This window comes from Daucus carota, chromosome 8 (genome assembly GCF_001625215.2).
Source record: "Daucus carota subsp. sativus chromosome 8, DH1 v3.0, whole genome shotgun sequence".
In the NCBI taxonomy this organism is placed as follows: Eukaryota; Viridiplantae; Streptophyta; class Magnoliopsida; order Apiales; family Apiaceae; genus Daucus; species Daucus carota.
The window spans coordinates 30,589,250-30,607,800 of NC_030388.2; the positions used below are offsets into that span (position 1 = coordinate 30,589,250).

The 18,551-nt window shown below is 35.9% G+C and overlaps 4 protein-coding genes across 6 annotated transcripts; 3 read left to right on the forward strand and 1 right to left on the reverse strand.

Moving 5' to 3' along the window:
* Window positions 1–1,974: 1,974 nt before the first annotated feature.
* Window positions 1,975–4,534, reverse strand: LOC108197395 (uncharacterized). Its single transcript, XM_017365003.2, has 3 exons — window positions 4,344–4,534; window positions 3,704–3,912; window positions 1,975–2,475 (listed from the first exon to the last, which is right to left on the reverse strand). Exons 1-3 carry the CDS (start codon window positions 4,434–4,436, stop codon window positions 2,175–2,177), a joined length of 603 nt encoding a protein of 200 aa, XP_017220492.1. The 5' UTR covers window positions 4,437–4,534; the 3' UTR covers window positions 1,975–2,174.
* Window positions 4,535–7,017: 2,483 nt separating this feature from the next.
* Window positions 7,018–11,671, forward strand: LOC108197839 (LEAF RUST 10 DISEASE-RESISTANCE LOCUS RECEPTOR-LIKE PROTEIN KINASE-like 1.2). Of its 3 annotated transcripts, none has more exons than XM_017365551.2 (4): window positions 7,018–7,371; window positions 8,817–9,493; window positions 10,405–10,440; window positions 10,525–11,671. In XM_017365551.2, the coding sequence occupies exons 1-4, from the start codon at window positions 7,337–7,339 to the stop codon at window positions 11,649–11,651; spliced, it is 1,875 nt and encodes a 624-aa protein (XP_017221040.1). In that variant the 5' UTR covers window positions 7,018–7,336; the 3' UTR covers window positions 11,652–11,671. The 3 variants fall into 3 exon arrangements, with proteins under 3 accessions (XP_017221040.1, XP_017221039.1, XP_017221038.1); XM_017365550.2 differs by having other exon boundaries at window positions 7,019–7,371; window positions 8,596–9,493; XM_017365549.2 differs by lacking the exon at window positions 7,018–7,371 and having other exon boundaries at window positions 7,382–9,493.
* Window positions 11,672–12,535: 864 nt separating this feature from the next.
* Window positions 12,536–13,689, forward strand: LOC108198543 (flavonol sulfotransferase-like). Its single transcript, XM_017366297.2, has one exon. It carries the CDS (start codon window positions 12,536–12,538, stop codon window positions 13,553–13,555), a length of 1,020 nt encoding a protein of 339 aa, XP_017221786.1. The 3' UTR covers window positions 13,556–13,689.
* A 1,885-nt stretch (window positions 13,690–15,574) lies between these two features.
* Window positions 15,575–18,425, forward strand: LOC108197133 (probable leucine-rich repeat receptor-like protein kinase At1g68400). The gene is made up of 2 exons (XM_017364645.2): window positions 15,575–16,940; window positions 17,685–18,425. Exons 1-2 carry the CDS (start codon window positions 15,653–15,655, stop codon window positions 18,317–18,319), a joined length of 1,923 nt encoding a protein of 640 aa, XP_017220134.1. The 5' UTR covers window positions 15,575–15,652; the 3' UTR covers window positions 18,320–18,425.
* The last annotated feature ends 126 nt before the right edge of the window (window positions 18,426–18,551 follow it).

Consider the following 18,551-nt stretch of genomic DNA (forward strand, 5'->3'; position numbering starts at 1 on the left):
AATCTGAACAGTTAATTTGTTCAGCTTATGTCAAGTTTCAGAGTGTTTAGGAAAAAAGATCAAGGACAGCTCATTAAAATTAGAATGAGAATTTAGGAAGGGGAGATGAAAGTCGAACTCGAGTCCCACGGAGGGCCTTTGACATGACTCGCCACTCCTTGATTGTCGAGTGTGAGACTTTTCAGGACGAATATACCTGTAAATGGGTAACAACTCCAAAAATGGGCATGTCAGAATATAAGAGGTACAATGAGTGCATCACTTTGGGAGGTGTAGTGACCCACCCCAGCATTGTCTCAGGTTACAGGCTTTGCTGGTTGTGGCTGGCAATCATCCTCTAACATTAAAAATCAAGATAATAAGGCACAAATTTGATATTTCTGTGGAACAGATATCAACAGTGCATAAATTTCATTATTGGAGTGTGACAGTAATATTTTTTAATATTCATTGAACAACTTCTATTTGTTTTCAGAATTGCAGCACAATATAGACCAGGAGGATCAAGAAACCAGGCAGTTGGTGCAGAACATACATATGTTAATAGCATACGTCCAGCGGAAAATAAGCGCCGGAAGTGATAAAACCCGGGATGAAGTAATTTTTTGCTGAATAATACTGTAGCACCCCGGTATACGCATAAAAATTTAGGGTTAAGTTGTTCCGCGGTTCTTTTCCACTGAACGTATGCTACTAACATACGTATGTCAGATACCCGAACCAAGACACCATGTGTGCTAAACAATCACCACACAGACAGTGTACAATAATTGAAAGATGAAAAAGCTTTCTACACAATAAAAACCAGCACTTTCAGTAATTTTGAATGCATGCAGTGGCAATTTTCTGAACTGAGATCATCTGTTCTTCTTCATCTGCATATTCAGTTAAGTACTGTTTCAACATTCTTAAAATGGCGTCTCCTCGACGCATTGCTGAGGCCAACAACTGACATCCATCTCTAAGTTACTCACTTCTACCACAGATAATCTTTCAGAAATCTTACTAGTGAAATGACACTGCATGAGTAACATACTATTTTTAGTGTAATTCGCACTAAACCGACTGAACCGACTCATATAATAAATATAACTAAATTATGATAAAAAAATATTTGTAACTATAAATGAGTTCGAGCTAATTTATCGAACTCGACTTGACTCATCTCATTTACTAATCGAGTTCAAACTGGTGTTCGAGTTCGGCTCGTAAACGAGTTCGAGCTTGAGTTGCTCGCGAACAGCTCAACTTGAATTACAGCCTACAAGTTCTCATACAACGAGTGCTTTTGCCACGTGCAGAAAATCAAATAGGATCACCGGAAATAACGGCAACTACTGCATTTCTGCTTAGAACTCTTGTTACTCAGTAAGTATGGTAAAGTAAATGGCGAATTTGCACCGGTAGCAACCGTAGAACAGTGAGTTCTCAGTGGAGTTTGTAAGAGCTCAGGCTTCTCAATAAAAGCGTCGCTCCCGTTCACCAGAACACCAATCCGTGGAATCAACCCAGTCCCTTGCGGAATTAGTCAGATCTTCCGAATCAACTGCAACTGCTGTAGTTATTGCAAGAAATATCGACTTCATCAAAATAAGCCGAAGTAGTTCCAATCCTGAAGCCAGAGATCAAGGGTTCTTAATCTTGCATCAAATTAACATCGTTAGTGGCCTTTCAGAAATTAGTAACAACTGCAGATCATGTAGGTAAAAATAAGCTTCCCAATATGGTCTCCGGGTACAAGATAACGAAGAACCAAACTTCTGAGCTTTAAATCTCGAGAGGAAAGCTTCCGAAGAACTTGGTGCTTGTTAAATTTAGATGTTTAAACTCGGAGAATGATCCTAAGGAAAACATAACAACAATACCATCATGTTTTTTCGTTTCCTCTGGGAACACTAGTAAATAATAGAACAATTATATGGGACAATTGCAACTCGAGACCAATTCATACAGCACACATTGAGAACACAAGCATCCAAAGAAGCACATTGAACATTTCAGTTCAAATATAACGATACAGAAAGGAAGAGACAATTATGTGCGAACAGAACTTTATACTTATCTACTATAAATACTATGAACAAATTAAAGTCCCGATAGAATCCATCATCGTGATCAATAACTTTTTCAACACTAGAAGTTTTCGAATAACATTTAAGTTTATAGAGCAATGATTACACTTTTCCATACTGACTAGGTAATTGTTGATTCTCTGTAGAAATAGGACTGGTCATACCAAGTCCTTCATTCTGGTGCTTTTCCCATCCACCAGTATCGGCTTTGCAATGTGTCCAATAGTACAGAATAGATCCAAACATGGATAGCAATGTCAGTGCAGCCCCAGCAGCAAACACACCTTTGCGAAGGGTAGAACATGATACACGATCTACATGAAAGACACCTCGATACTTGGTATGGTATGCATTTTTTGCTGATCCTGCCAGTAAGCATGCCTCTGCTCCTAAGAAGCTTACCCTGTTTATATATTCAAATGTTTCAGTGTAAGAAATGGTGACTATCTGAGAATAACTATCCTTTAGGTAATGAACTTAATTACTCTGGAACTAGCTGTTATGTTTAGACAGATACGACTTAGAAATCACAGAACTAATCAAAAAACATAGCAGTACAAACCAAAAGGGGTCAAGGACTGTATGACAATAGTTAGAATCAACAGACGCTCCTCCAATAACAGGATTGCATTAACAAGTTAATGAGAAAGAAGGAAAACCCTTTATATTAAAAAGTTTTCATACTGAAATAGGTAGGGATGGCAAATTTTAGGTATTGGGGGTTTGCGTCAGGTCAACATACTCATGTCGCAAATTCGAGAAAACCCAAAACCGTTTCATGGTAGGAAAACCTAACCCAAACACAGTCCGAATCACCCGTGGGTAACCCGACTCTACACGAGAAATTTTAACTCACAAACCCAGAAAACAGCAAAACAATAAAATGATCAGTAATAAACTAATATATTATCTGAAGTATAGAAATCAGTGAAGACTTCGATTACAACAGAGTGGGAATATCACATACATTCATCACGTACCAAGTCTAAGTGATCTAAAATATTTAACTGCCTAGATCAAAGAAACGGGGAGCCACTTAAAGGTAAGGTTTCAGGTAGTCCTCGAAGGCTTGAAAATGAGTACCTCGTGCAAGTCTTTTATGAGTGCCTTTGATTTCGTTGCTATAGACAATGTGAACTGCTAGTTTATCAATAGCCTTTCTTGATGTTAAGGAACAAACCAATTTATTTTTTTTCACAATAACAATGTCTCACCGCTACTACAAAGCTCCAAAATGCAGCAAGACAATAACCATGACACAATACTATCTATACAAGCTATATTTGCATACCTGCTATATATGTTTAAGGTATGACCTCGAATTATTCCAGTATCTCAAAGTTTCGGTCGATGATAAAACGCCTTGTTACTTGCCAACTTATGAGTTTCTTGCAGGGGAGAAAACTTTATTCTTTCTTTTTGAATTAAGTAGAACGTACCACATTACAACTCCCCGGGACACAATATAAACAAGAACAAACACAGAATTCATATAAATTGACTGAAATGTATATGATCAATCAGTTCAGACTACCCCTAATCACATACTATATTGAACTCATTGCACCTCGTAAGGTTAAGCACTAGATAGATTCAAACAAAAAGCGGCATTAAAAGAGGCGAGCAATTACCAAGAGAAGACATAAAAGAAGACGGTCCAAGCAGTAACAGAAGAGCCAGCAACCAATCCTTTACCGCAACAAAAACACTTAGTAACACCATTAACAACCGTCTGGCTTATCAACAACAGTCCAAACGCCGACAATCCATAAGCCGTCGACGCATCGGAATCGTACAAACAATAGCTCCTCTCATCATACTTATCCGGCACCACTTTCGCCTTCAGTACACATTACACATACCACAAACAAGTATTAAAAATCATAACAACCACATTAACAACTGACAGAATTAACATAATAACTAAAAATCATAACAACAAACCACATTAACAACTATTGAACAGAATAACAAACAGAATTAACATAACAACTCTCTAACAGAATAACAGAATTAGATTCCTCCATAACAAACAGAATTAACATAACAACTCTCTAACAGAATAACAGAATTAGATTCCTCCCTAACAGAATTAACATAACAGCTAATAGAATAACAGAACTAGATTCCTCTGTAACAGAATTAACAGAATTAGAGTTTTAAAAAAATGTAACTAGATATAAGCAGGATCTTAAAAAAGAATCTAGCTAATAAATTTATTTTACGAAGTCAGTCGAGACTTTAGTCTACGGAACAAGGTGTAAGTTGTACCGTGCTCCGGCGAGACTCGGCGCCGATGGCGAGGACGAAGGCGATGAGATGGAGGGAGATGACGGCGGCGAGGACAGTGATTGAGACTGCCATCTTGGTTAGTGGAAAAAATGGAGTGGTGATAAAAAGAGAAAATAAAAGGGGGAGTGTGGGCCCTGTTGTTTGACTGTAGAGGAAAAGTTGGGCGAATAGCTGTAGTGGTGTTGGATTGTTTTATTACCGGTGATAATTGTGTTGTTTACTGGGATGTGTGTGCAATTATTGTATTTTAATGGGGTTTTTTTGGTTAATTAATGGAGTGCTCAGCTGCGGCTGCGCCGACAGTTGCAAAAATAAAGTAGGTGTGAAATGGTTTTTAATTGTACTAGCCTTTAATCGCGGGTATATAATTCGTAATTTATTAATTATAATTTAATTTTTAACACCATTTTATTAGTATTTTAGTATTAATGAACTAAATTTTAGTTAAATTATATTAACCAACTCTTCTAACGGAAATTTAGCTTTCACAATTTATTATCTATCTATAAATATTTTTCTATATTAATATGTGACAGTTTATTATTCAATTTAAATCAAATTTTTCATATTTCATATATCTTCATATATTACGTAATGGCTCGTGTTTGTAATGAAATAGAATACGTAAGTGTTAAATTTCGAGTTGGATACGTTATAATTAAAAAGTAGCGTCCTTAATTATTTATATGTATTTTAGACAAAAGATATTCAAAATTGTATATTTATAATTAGTTATACGTTTATCCATAAGTAATTTTTAATATTAATATATGTTATTAACAGTAGTTATACTTTTTTTTTAACTAATTATAAATTATATTTAAAAAGATATTAGTATATATAAGGAGTGTTTTTAGTATATGAAACTGTTTAATAGATATCTACTTGTAGACTTTTAGTTTTAGAGGAGAGTACCGAACCAAAATTTTGTACGACTACAAATTATAGCTATGTTAGCTTTTTATAGTATAGTATAGATTAATTACATTAAAAGTACACGTACAGGTTTTCTCTCTGTCTATATTCCGTTTCGAGGTGTGGCTCCCATAAGCAGGGTTTAGAGGTGATAATCGTTCCGTGTATTTTCGTGTTTTGTGTACTTGAAGGTGAAACCTGTATCCGTCCGTTATTAATTTCGTGTACCTAATTTGAAATTCGTATCCAATCCAAAATGTTTTATGTATATTTTGTGTACTTTTCGTGTATATTATATATAATAATATAAATATATTTTTTTAATCAAAAAATAGGTTTAATATATATTTTTCTTTATAATTTTATTAAATGTGAATGATATATTTATACTTGTATACAATTCTCTATAAATTCGTTAATGTATTTACAATATATATCCACACATACATATAAATATATATTTTTTACACATTTATATATGCAATATATCATAACATATATATAATAAATATTATCTACAAATATTTCGTGTACTTTCATGTATTTCGTGTACCCCAAATGAAAACTCATATCCGACACGAAATCTATCGCGTAATTTTGTGTTTGTGTACTTTCGCGTTTCGTGTATCGAAAATCAAAACTCATTCATTTTTTTTTCTTGTCGTTTCTTTCGTGTTAGCGTGTTACGTGTCATATTGCCGGGTCTAGTTTTAACCGGCCTACCGGGAGTCCTCCCTCTCTCAGATGTTCATCATTTTATAAATTAAACCTTTTCATCACTTTATCGTTCTCTCTTTTATTTATCATTTTCAGTAAAATTTAGATATAATTTTCTTAATGAGATATTATTACATATTCTATCAAATTTATTAGTCTTGTCATTTTTTTCGGATGTTAGTCTCTTATGATTTACTCCCTTAGTTCAAAATTACATATTCACTTTCATAAAATAACATACTTTAAAAAAAGTGAATTTTGAGAAAAAAAGAGTTGTATTAAGTCATTAATTGAACATAATATGTGGTATATGGTTGATCTTGAAAATATAAATTAGTAAAATGTGGAGGGGAGTTATTTTGGAAATATAAACTTACACTGAAAATTTAAGTGGAATAGTATTTTGAAACAAATTATTTTTTATAAAGTAGACATGTATTATGAAAACGAAGGGAGTAATATTTTTGCGTGTACTGATATAGATTTTGTTAGTTTTTTTTAAAAAGATTTTTATGATATATGGTGGATACCGCAAAAAATTGTCTTTTACAATAAAAAATTGTTCAAATTTTAAGGACATTTGTTGCTCTGATATCAGTTGTGTAATTGTTCATAATTTGGAGACATCTGTTATTCCAATTTAAATTGATGGTACTTATGTAAAGGTTAATAGCGATATTACTAGTCTCACACATGATTTAGGTTGAATTGCTCGAAATGTTATTGTAATATTTTCAGATAAAAGAATTTATATATTTTATGTATTCACGTGAACTCCATGATAAACAATTGTTACAATTATTTTTTATTAAAATTTTAAGACCTTGACTCTATATTTTTGTAGTATTATGAGAGCCACGCGAAATATAGGACTTATCTTCGTCTTTTTTTTGGGCGAAATGGAGCCTATGTAGAAGAATTTTTTTTAATTTTTATATAATTAAAATTTAATTATTTATATTAATTCATGAAAAGAATCTTGAGAAATACGAAAACTTATCAACTTTGCAAAAACATTTCATGCATCTTGACCTCACTCCATAAGCCCAGAAAAATCCACTATCATCTTCATTTATATATTTAAGCAACACCACTTTAATGGAAATGCGAATTGCGTTAAATTTCAGCTTTGTTTTTCCGCGGCCCCAGAATCTTTCATGAATTCTCGGCCTTCCGGAACTACACATGCATTCCAGCTTTAATATATTGTCGGCCGATCTATTGTACAATGTCACCTCCACATTCGTAAATGATTTTGACTGATTCCAGGTTTAAAGCACTTGAAGAACGAAGAGGCATCGGGTGAAAATGGGGAGGTGATCAGAAACAGAATCGCGACGATGATGTGCTTCTTCGTGATACGGATCTCGTCAAGGTACCAATTTTTCTAAAATCTCGAGAATTGAATATGGACGATAAATTTACTGAATTTAGTAGTATTATCTCAATACCTGTAATAACAAGTTTGAAGTTGGGAATATTTTTAGAACTAACGGGGGTCGTTTAGTAGAAATTGTGCTATAATCAGGAATCGGGTTGAGATGGTAGGGGTTGAAATATTATGGAATAAGAATATCTGATTTAAAATACTTTTAAGTGATTAATTAAAATTAATTTAAAATATTGTTGAATTTTTTTTTATAAATATTTTTGAGTCTATCAATTTAATATGGCACTAATAATTTGAATTTAATAATATAAATAAAGACACAAATAAAAGAAAAAAATTGATTCATCAAACCCATGTTTTACACCCACCTCCTCCTTAAATATGAAAATCTCATATCTTGTAGGTTTGAGAGATGGGTTTGAAGAAAAAAAAATTCAACCAAACACCAAGTATGAGTTTGGAATTTACGAAAACTCATACTTGATACCAGAAAAGCGTGAACCAAGCGATCCTTAAGCGACTGAAATATTTCATAACTTATTCCAGTTAGACACTTGTATGCTGATGCTAACATGTTTATACCAGAATTTCTTATATTGTGTTTATTAATCCACAACAAGTGGTTTGCAAAATTTTCAAACTTCACTTACTGTCCATGTGTTCTGTAATAGATGGTGGATAAAATTGACCTCCAAGAAAATATCATATTTTTCATCTGTTAGCCAACGGATCATGAACTAAATCATTATTCTAGTTGTGACATCCTTACCCCTTTCGTTTCTTTATAAAAAAAATTCGAAATATCCTTTTCAATTATTTGTATTTCAAAACATTTTAAAAATGATAAACTTTTGTAATATAAATAATAATCTTATCATATACTTTCATTCACTTTCACGGTTTATCCTATTAGATTTTTCTTAAACTATATGTCCAACTTAATGTAATGAATTGAACGGAACGGATAAGCATGTGTTTAATTATATGACTCAGATAACTTGTGCATGTGCTAAGGGACAAATGATGACCTTGTCAAACCAAGAAAACTGAAACTTTGTAATGACAGGAGTAGGTCAATGAAAGATGAACTGAGTTACCATTAAAGATTGGCTCAGCATGGCATAAATTAATAAAGTCAATGTTTTAAAAGCTCAATTAATGTACAATGCAAATAAAGAATCAACTATAAAAATTCTTGGTTTCATACAGTGATATATAATCATTTGGTCAGCTTCAAAGTTCCTGCAAACCCTGGATGCAAGTGATTGGTCAACGCGTTTAATTTCCTATGAGATCTTGGCTTAGGTTCGAAGTATGCAGCACCTGCATAAATATTCATTAGCTGTATGATTGTTCAGATTTTAATTTATGGTTTCTGTGCATTTCTTGATCATGAATGCTAAGTTTGTGCAATGCTGTATGTTTATAAGCATCTGTCTCCTCTGTTTACTGGACGGATCATTCTGCGAGGATCAACAATATGAAGACTGCAATAAGCCCGTTTATTGTGGAAAGCAGAACGTACAATTCCCCTTCTACATTCAAGAAGCAAAGTCTTGCGGAAGCCCTGGATTTGAACTCAGTTGTGAAAAGAATGACAGTTTAATACTTGAGGTATCTGATGACAAGTACCAAGTTAAGGAAATATTCTACAGCAACAATTCTCTTCGCGTGTCTAATTTGTTGAGTTCAGACGGTGATTTGTGCAGCCTTCCTAAAATTAAGAACTTGGAATTGCCAAGTGGCGGTCAATTTCAGCTGCACAGCACTTTAAATCTGATTTTGTCTTCGGATTGTGATTTTGAGTCTGGTCAGAATTTTTCCAGTTATAGAGTTGGATGTGACCTGAAGAAAAACGATACAGATTGGGTTCTGGTAATGAGAACAAATGATACAAACATAGATTACGCATATGGAGCGTGTAAATCTGTAATTCTGGCACCTGTAGATGATCACAGTGGAGATGATAATGACTATTTGAAGTTGTTGAGATATGGATTTATTTTGAAGTGGAGTAATGCCACAAATTGCAGCGACTGCGAGGCCAGTGGTGGGAATTGTGTACCTGATGGCGAGCCTGTTAATAATTCTAGGAACTGCAATCCCCGTAAGCAACCTCCTATTCATTCTTCCTATTTTTCCATAAGCTTGTTACTAGTATAGCTTAAGTTCCTCAACTCAACCTTCCAAAACTCAACTGGTTATATTACTGTAATTTCGTTCGAGTTTTTTTATGGTTGGTACAGTAATGTGCAGAAGATTCGAGTTCATATCATGCCTGTTACATATATGATATTTTTCTGGTCTTACTTTGCTCATATTAAAAGTTCAAGAAGAACTAAATAGGATTTGTGATAGCTAAGGAAGCATATAATCTAAACTACTTGCCCATCAAGTTTCTAGGTTCAGTTTAATTGTCGATTTAGTAGAATTCAGATTTCATTATGTAGCATTTCATTTCTACTGCTGCTCATTCTTTTAGGCTAGTTGTTTCATTTTGTTTTCTTAAATTATATAAACTCAAAGAAGTCGAGGCCTGTTTGTCGAATGTCTTCTCAAGAGATTGAAGTTAATGACCAAGCACATCCGAACCTTCTAAATAACAAAGGCCATATCTCCTTCATTGTTGATGATCAACACCTTCTGATATCATTCAAAACCAAAAAATCACTTGACAGTAATGTCCAGGAAAAACAGATTATAAATTCCAGAAATATACCTTACAGAAGTGTATCCTCATTATCCAATTCTAGATGAGCTTCAATTTAACTGCTTATTATTGCGCTTCCACTATGAACTTTCGTTAACAGTGGAAAAAGGACTCCCTTAGTTTTTTAGGATACTCCAGTTTCATATTTATCCTCAGCGATTAGAGTTTCACAATAGAGGTTTCACATTTCTCCTTAGCTACGAAAGATTTTATATTATCCTGAATTCGAGTTGAAAAAGCACTACTTTGGGATATCTGTGTATACATTGGAGCTGACATGTGATTTTCTGTGTGTTGCTGAGTTGCAGATCACAAGACTAAATCGGTTGTGATACTTGGAATAGGTACCAGACCTATAAATTACTGCTAACTTTGAAATATGTCCAAAAATATAACAAACAATCTGACTACATTTTTGTTTTTGCTAGTTGTACCTGGAGCCTGCATTTTTGTATTGTTGGGCGTGTCATGTATCTTGTGGAGGCACAAAAAACTGAAGCATCGTTCCCTTGATAAGAACACTTCCTCAGATATTGAGTATGGTACTTATTTTGGGGTCCATGTCTTCTCCTACAAAGAGCTTGAAGAAGCAACACATAATTTTGATCCTTCTAAAGCAATTGGAGAAGGAGGTTTCGGAACTGTCTACTATGGTAAACTACGAGATGGAAGAGAAGTTGCAGTGAAACGATGCTATGAGAACAGTTACAGGCGTGTGGAGCAATTCATGAATGAAATCCATATCCTCACCCTCCTACGCCACCGCAATCTTGTTCTACTATATGGCAGCACTTCTCATCAAAGTGGTGATCTTTTACTTGTTTATGAATACATTTCCAATGGCACGCTTGCTGATCATATCCACGGAGATAAATCAAACTCTGAGCCTCTGACATGGCCTGTCAGAATGAACATAGCCATAGAAACTGCAAGAGCATTGTCTTACCTTCATAGATGTGATATTATACACCGTGATGTGAAGACGAACAACATACTCTTAGACAACAATTTTTGTGTCAAAGTTGCAGATTTCGGGCTCTCAAGGCTGTTCCCTACTGATGTTACTCATGTCTCAACCGCTCCTCAGGGCACACCAGGTTACGTCGATCCAGACTATCATCAGTGTTACCAACTAACTGGCAAGAGTGATGTTTATAGCTTCGGAGTTGTTCTAGTTGAACTCATATCATCACTGCCTGCAGTCGACATAAATAGGCAAAGAAATAACATTAACTTGGCTAATCTAGCAATAGACAAGATTCAGAGATGTGCACTCCATGAGTTGATCGATCCGGATCTTGGTCAGGAAACTACCACCGCGAGGATGACTACTTCAGTAGCAGCATTAGCATACAGGTGTCTGCAACTTGACAAGGACTCGAGGCCTTCTATGGATGAGGTTTTGGAATGTCTGGAGCAGATTCAAGACATTGAGCTGCCAAAGAATGCAGCTTCACCGTTGCACGAAGGGGAAGATAGGAAACTAATAAATTCACCAGTGGCTGTTACTGATAAATGGCTTAGTACATCTACCACACTTAGTACCAGCAAGTGAGAAATGCTTTCTTCTTTTTATTTCTTTGTAATATTCAACCAGATCATCTTTTGCACAACGTTGTTGTATAAAAGTGAAAAGGGGTACCAGAGACAAGGAGAAATGTGAAAATTGTTCCTACTTCATTCACCATTATAGTCTTGTCTAAATGATTTTCACATTATTAAAATCGTCAGTGAGAGAACGAGGCAAATTGTCAGTTAACATTCAGCGGTTATTTGATCTATGTTTCTCAAAGGTATTATAGGAGTCTAGTTAATTTGAAGTCGTTTCCTCCACCAGTTCCTTCCGATTGCTGGCTTGGATTTACACGACCAATTTAAAATTTAGAACATGAAGATGATCTAGTAAGATGCTTGTAAAGTTGAACATTAGATCAATGAGGGGTATAGTACTTTAAATAAAAACATATTTGAAAGCCGAAGGCAAACTTTGGCATTCGAATCTAAAACAACATGAAGCGCCATCCTGTACCATCCCAGAATCCTTTCCAGCAACAAATTTGTTCATAGTTTACTAGTGTTAGAAATTGGTAATAATATAAAATTTTGGTCTTGTTTTCAACTAATAAAAGATAAATACAAGGAGGGACTACTTCTAGTCTTCAGTAAAGCAGTTTGTATAATGGTCAAGACCAACAGGACTAACAGCATTTTGTTCTGATTAATTGGTGTTTGTAACACATATGGAATACTATAAATGCAATGAATAAAATAAATGAGGGTGTGCATTAACTTATCATTAATGTTATTAATGTTAAATAACATTAATGAACAATTGAATTATAAGTTTCTTTTTTCAGCTTAAAATTCTTGATTATATACCATCCTTGTTAGTACATGTTCATTATTTCATAGCTTCTGAAGCAATTTTATATCCAGAACATGGCCCTCCCTCCTCTGAAATCGAGTTTCATCTATGATGGTTGTAAAAATCCGGAAAAAAGCCAACAAAATTTTCAAGAAATAATTTCCAAAGCTCCGAATAACAGTGAGTGGTTTGCTTTCAGTGATCTGTATGAGTACCAGGGCTTTTGGTTCACTCCCAAGTTCCTGGAAGGAACCATACTAGCACAAGAACAATTCAAGCCTCAACTAAATGATATTATTTTGTGCAGCTATCCAAGAACAGGTACTACATGGCTTAAGTCCTTGAGTTTTGCTATTATTAACAGAAGCAACTCGGATTCTTTGATTAATCCAGTTAATCCTCTGCATTCTGTTATGCCCCATGATTGTGTTCCTTTTTTGGAAGTTGATCTTTTTCAACAAAAAACCATCAAATATTATCCAAAAATTCCCCTCTTGGCGACTCACCTGCCTTATAGTTCACTTCCTCAACCTGTTATCGACTCAACATGTAAACTAGTTTACATCTGTCGGGATCCAAAAGACGTGTTTGTTTCTCTGTGGCACTTCTTAGGCAATGTGAAAGGCAAGGAAACAAATACTGATGAGTTTTCTTTGCAGAAAGGATTTGATTTGTTTTGCAATGGGGTGTCGTTACACGGGCCTTACTGGGATCATGTGTTAGGATATTGGAGAGCTAGTCTTGAATGGCCAGAAAAGATATTCTTTATAAAATATGAGGATCTTAAGAAGAAAACATCAATTCATGTGAAGAGACTGGCTGAGTTCATGGGGTATCCGTTCTCTTTAGACGAACAAAGAGAGGGCGTGGTGGAGAAGATAATAGAAATGTGTGATTTTAATAATTTGAGGAATTTAGAGGTGAACAAGAAGGGAGAGTATGCCATATTTGAATCTGTTGTGGTGCAAAACCAGAAGTATTTCAGAAAGGGTGAAGTCGGAGACTGGAAAAATTATTTGTCCGCGGATATGCAAGAACGTTTGAACTGCATTGTTGATCAGAAGTTACAAGGTTCAGGCTTAACTCTCTGTTAATTTCCACACCAAAACTTTGAATAAAAGCCGCCTTGCTGCTCCCACCTTCGGGCTTCGTCTGCTCCAGCTCCGTCATCTTTATTATAATTATTGTGTGCCAGAACACTACTCTTGTATGTTTATTGTTTACTAGTACTGCTACAAGCCTACAAGTTAATAAAAATTTGAGTGTTTCTAGTTCTTTGCTCACGATTACATTATCATCTAAGTATCGCGCAATTAACAATCATACAGGTCTGGTGCTCAATTTGTCGATCATTATATCCGTGAGGCTGACGAGAGGGAGCATCCTGTCCAGAGCTCCAGATGCTGCAGATGATCCCCTATATGATCATCAAGGCTTCTGAGAAGAAAATGAAATTAAATTTTAAGCATCAATAATGAATGGAAATCAATACTGAACCGGATAGACACTGCATTTTCTTTCATTTCTTGTCTTGGCTAATTGCAGACTTCTAAGTTCTAGCTAGTGTTAATACCAGAAGTCTAGAACTATTTAAATAAGCCAAACAAATATTAATTCAAAAGATTCTGACACTGTTATGAATTCGAGTAGACAATAAATAGTGGCGGAACCATGAATTCGAAAGAGGCGAGATAGCATCTCTTTCAAGATACATAGTTGAGTAAGAATTGGAAGATTTTTCTGAGTCAAACATAGGTTTCATGAAAATCATAAAGCCATTATTCGCAAGTGTGTTGTCGAAAGCCTTTTATTAGTCATACAAATCTTTGAACTTTTGCTTTGATTATCTTTTACTTTCTCTTTTTGTTGATTACTTGTGTTTTCCATTAATTTGTACTATTAGTTAAAAAGACAAAGTGAAAGATCGAATTTCGAAATAACAGAAGCTTTATTCCCAAGCAACCTCTAGAAAAGCTGTTATAGTTGTAGACAAAAATGTTACCCCTTGTGCTCTTCTAGTTCAAAAGCATATTTCAATTATTCTTAGCCCAAATCAATTTTATTATATATCTTTGTAAAGACATTGGCAAACTCCCTTTTTTTCTATCATTTTCAACCAAAATCGAATGTCGAATAACTAAATGATTACCAAATTTAACAAGGTAAATGAGACAAATTTTTACATTACCCACGCGTTCTTGAATTTTTTGTTATATACCTGGATGTCGAATACGGAATACTATAATATCAAACATTCAAGTATCAACGAACAACCAAAATCAAACGTCGAATAACTTATGACATGAAATACTAAATTTAACAGAGTAAATAAGACAAATTTTTATGTTACCCACACGTTCTTGACTATTTTTTATATAAAAAAAACTAGTTACACCTACTTGTTTTTTTTCGGGGTCTACATGCTCGTATATGAGTTGTATTATAGATACAATAACCGCCTCAGAGATTTCTTTCATCAACAAAATTTATCATCCAACGGAAATATACGCAAAGATATCTCCGAACATTCTTGACTATTTTTTTATATAAAAAAAGCTAGTTACACCTACTTGTTTGAATACTATAATATCAAGAGTTCGAGTATCAATGAAGACACGACCGAGAAAGAACATAAGGAATGTCAGAGCTAATATCTAAATGCTCAACATATCATGGGAATGTGATACACTAATACTGCCTAAGGCTCTGTTTGGGGGTGCTGTTAAAAATTGCTGTGCTGTCAGAAAAAGTGCTGGTAAAATAAGTGCTGTTGTAGAAATCAGATAACTGTTTGGTAATTTTTTGATATTTACTTATTTTGAGTTATAATATAAAAAATAATAATGATTTTGGTGAGGTTTTATAATGAAATCTATAACAGCATTCTGCAAAATCTGAAAAGCAGCTTTTTCTAAAAGCATGGGAGGACCTGCTTTTTCTAACAGCAGCTTTTCAGATAAAAGCTGCTGTTCGGGAAAGCTGCTTTTAGATTTACCAAACAGTTTTTCACCTGCTTTTCAGCAAAAAGCTGCTGTTGCTGTCTGCAACAGCAACCCCAAACAGTACCTAAAGCGGTCAAAAGGTTTCCCCACTACAATAAGAAGAAGCAGTTAGACAAAATAACACTTACATAACTTCACTCTTCATGCAACATATTCAACAACTGTGTACTCAAACACAAGTACACAACAATGCATCCATTCCATCTAATTCTTCCCCTCTTTCTCCACTTATTTCATCTTCAAGCTCTGCTAATCTCAGACACACAATCCTTATTAGCATTCAAATCATCTTCAGACACTTCAGACAGGCTCATTACATGGACTAATGCAACTGATCCGTGCTCATGGTACGGCATCACTTGTCTGCATAACCGAGTTTCACGTCTGGTTCTCGAAAACCTCGAGCTCACGGGGACTTTTAGGCCTCTTGTGTCGCTAACTCGGCTCCGCGTCTTGAGCTTGAAGCATAATAATCTTTCAGGCTCTTTACCTGATATGTCTGTATTTGTTACGCTGAGACTTGTGTTTTTGTCGCATAATAATTTTTCGGGGGAGTTTCCGGTGTTTTTGTCGAGGCTGTATCGACTTGATTTGTCGTATAATAATTTTTCGGGTCACGTTCGGGCTAATGTGAGTTATCTCGCTCACATTCTTACTCTTCGTCTCGAAAATAATCAATTCTCCGGTAAAATACCGGAGATTAATTTGATAAATCTTCGGGATTTTAATGTTTCGGGAAATAAATTGAGCGGTGAAATACCGGGATCGCTTTCGGGTTTTCCAGCAAGTGCATTTTATGGTAACATGTTTCTGTGTGGAGCTCCGCTGCAGGAATGTAGAAATGACCCGACCCGACCCGGAGGTGTTGCGTCGCAGTCAAGTAAACCAGCTAGCATTGCATCTTCTCCGGAAAAAGAATTGCCGATTTCATCGGGAGATATTAAGCGCAGAGGCAGTAGCAAAATTAGTACTCTTGAAATAGTCGCAATTGTGATCGGTGATTTTTTGGGGTTAATTATGTTTTCAGTGCTCTTGTACTGTTATTTCCGGAGGAAATCAGGAGAAAATGATGATTCGGGTCCGGGTCCGGGTACTGAGGCGGTTCGGATAAGTAAAGACAAGAATGTAGTGACAGGTCAGCCCGGGTTTGAGGGAGGAAGAATGGTCTTTTTTGAGGGGGCTAAGAAGTTTGAGCTGGAAGAGCTCTTGAGGGCATCCGCGGAAATGTTGGGGAAAGGAGGGTTCGGGGTGGCCTATAAGGCGGTGCTGGATGATGGCGATGTGGTGGCTGTGAAGCGGTTGAAGGAGCATGGGAGTAACGCGAGTGGAAAGAAAGATTTTGAGCAACAAATGGAGGTTTTGGGGAGCTTGAGGCATCAGAATTTGGTGGGCTTGAAGGCTTATTATGTTGCCAGAGATGAGAAGTTGCTGGTTTATGACTACATGCCTAATGGGAACTTGTTTTGGCTTCTTCACGGTAACGTCTTAAAATTTTCAATTTTAGCATATAGAGGAATTGGTAAACGTAATAGGTAACTAATCTCAGGATGCAGATAACAAGTAGACACTGCAACCGTGGCACTTACATTGTCATGCTTTGTCATGGTAAATGTGGCTGTCGACAGTTAAACAACTCACTGATCTTAAACTAGACTGAATAGATGCAGATAGGTTATGTCGAAACTGATTAAAAATATGGCAGCAGAATTAGCAACAGCCTTTCTGAGTGGCGTTAGTTGGTCAGTGGCAGCACCTTTAACACACAACAAATTCTGTATTTCTCAGTGGTAGCACCTTTTGCCCATAACTAGATGATAATAATATAGGTTGACAAAGCATTTAGAATTAATCTTTCATCTCAAAATGAAAACCTGATGCCTAGGATTTTCAACTTGTCAGATTGCAGCTAGCAAGTTTCGTGTCCTCGAATAAACTGATATAGAATTTTAATAATGCTAGCCAGGAATATCTCTTCTACATTTGCAGTACTCATGACATAGGTGACTGCAATGGTAGATCTGATTCGGGTTCAAGTGCATTATTCGTTGCCTCGAGTATCATTGCATAAAAACAGAACAGTGTTTATTCTGATTCCATCCGAGTGACATGATGAGTTCTGTATTGGCTCTATTCTAGACTATTTCTCTTGCTCACTGTAAAATTGTAATACTATAGTTTTTTGTCATTTACCTGGAATGTTGTGGGGAAACTGTGCTGACAGGTAACCGAGGACCAGGACGGATCCCTCTAGATTGGACCACGCGGCTGAAAATTGCAGCAGGAGCTGCCAGGGGGCTAGTGTTCCTTCACAACTCGTCCAGGTCCCATAAACTCATCCATGGTAACATAAAATCAACCAATATCCTACTCGACAAGTCTGGAAATGCCTGTGTTTCGGATTTTGGCCTCTCCTCTTTCACACCCTCCGCTTCTGTGGCTACCAGATCAAACGGCTATCGTGCTCCAGAATCACAGACACCTAATAGTCGGAAACTCTCCCATAAGTCTGATGTGTATTCTTTTGGTGTTCTTCTGCTGGAATTGTTAACTGGGAAATGTGCCTCAATGGCAGGGGATAATGGTGGCTATTGTGGCGTAGTAGATTTGCCACGATGGGTCCAATCAGTTGTGAGGGAGGAATGGACTGCAGAGGTGTTTGATTTGGAGCTGCTAAGGTACAAGGGAGTCGAGGAGGAGATGGTTAGATTATTACAGATCGCAATGGCTTGTACTTCAGAGTTACCTGATCAGCGCCCCACAATGAATTCAGTGCTAAAAATGATAGAAGAGATTCGCGGTCTTGAGGTCTCTCCATCCCACGACTCAGTTTCAGACTCCCCTGCTGTCGCTCCTTGATGTTATGTTACCTAGTTGATGATCTTCAAATTATTTCGAGTACTGTAAAAATTAGCTGGTGTTCCTTCATCTTGTTTTCATAAACAAGGTTCTTACTTCTTAGGTATGTTTAGTGACAACTAAAACTTTACTTCCTCTGTTACATGACACTATAAATCACACTCAAAGCATCATTTCATAGCATTTTAAAGTTAATCTGCGACTTGAAGTAGAATTGCAGAGGCAGTGACGA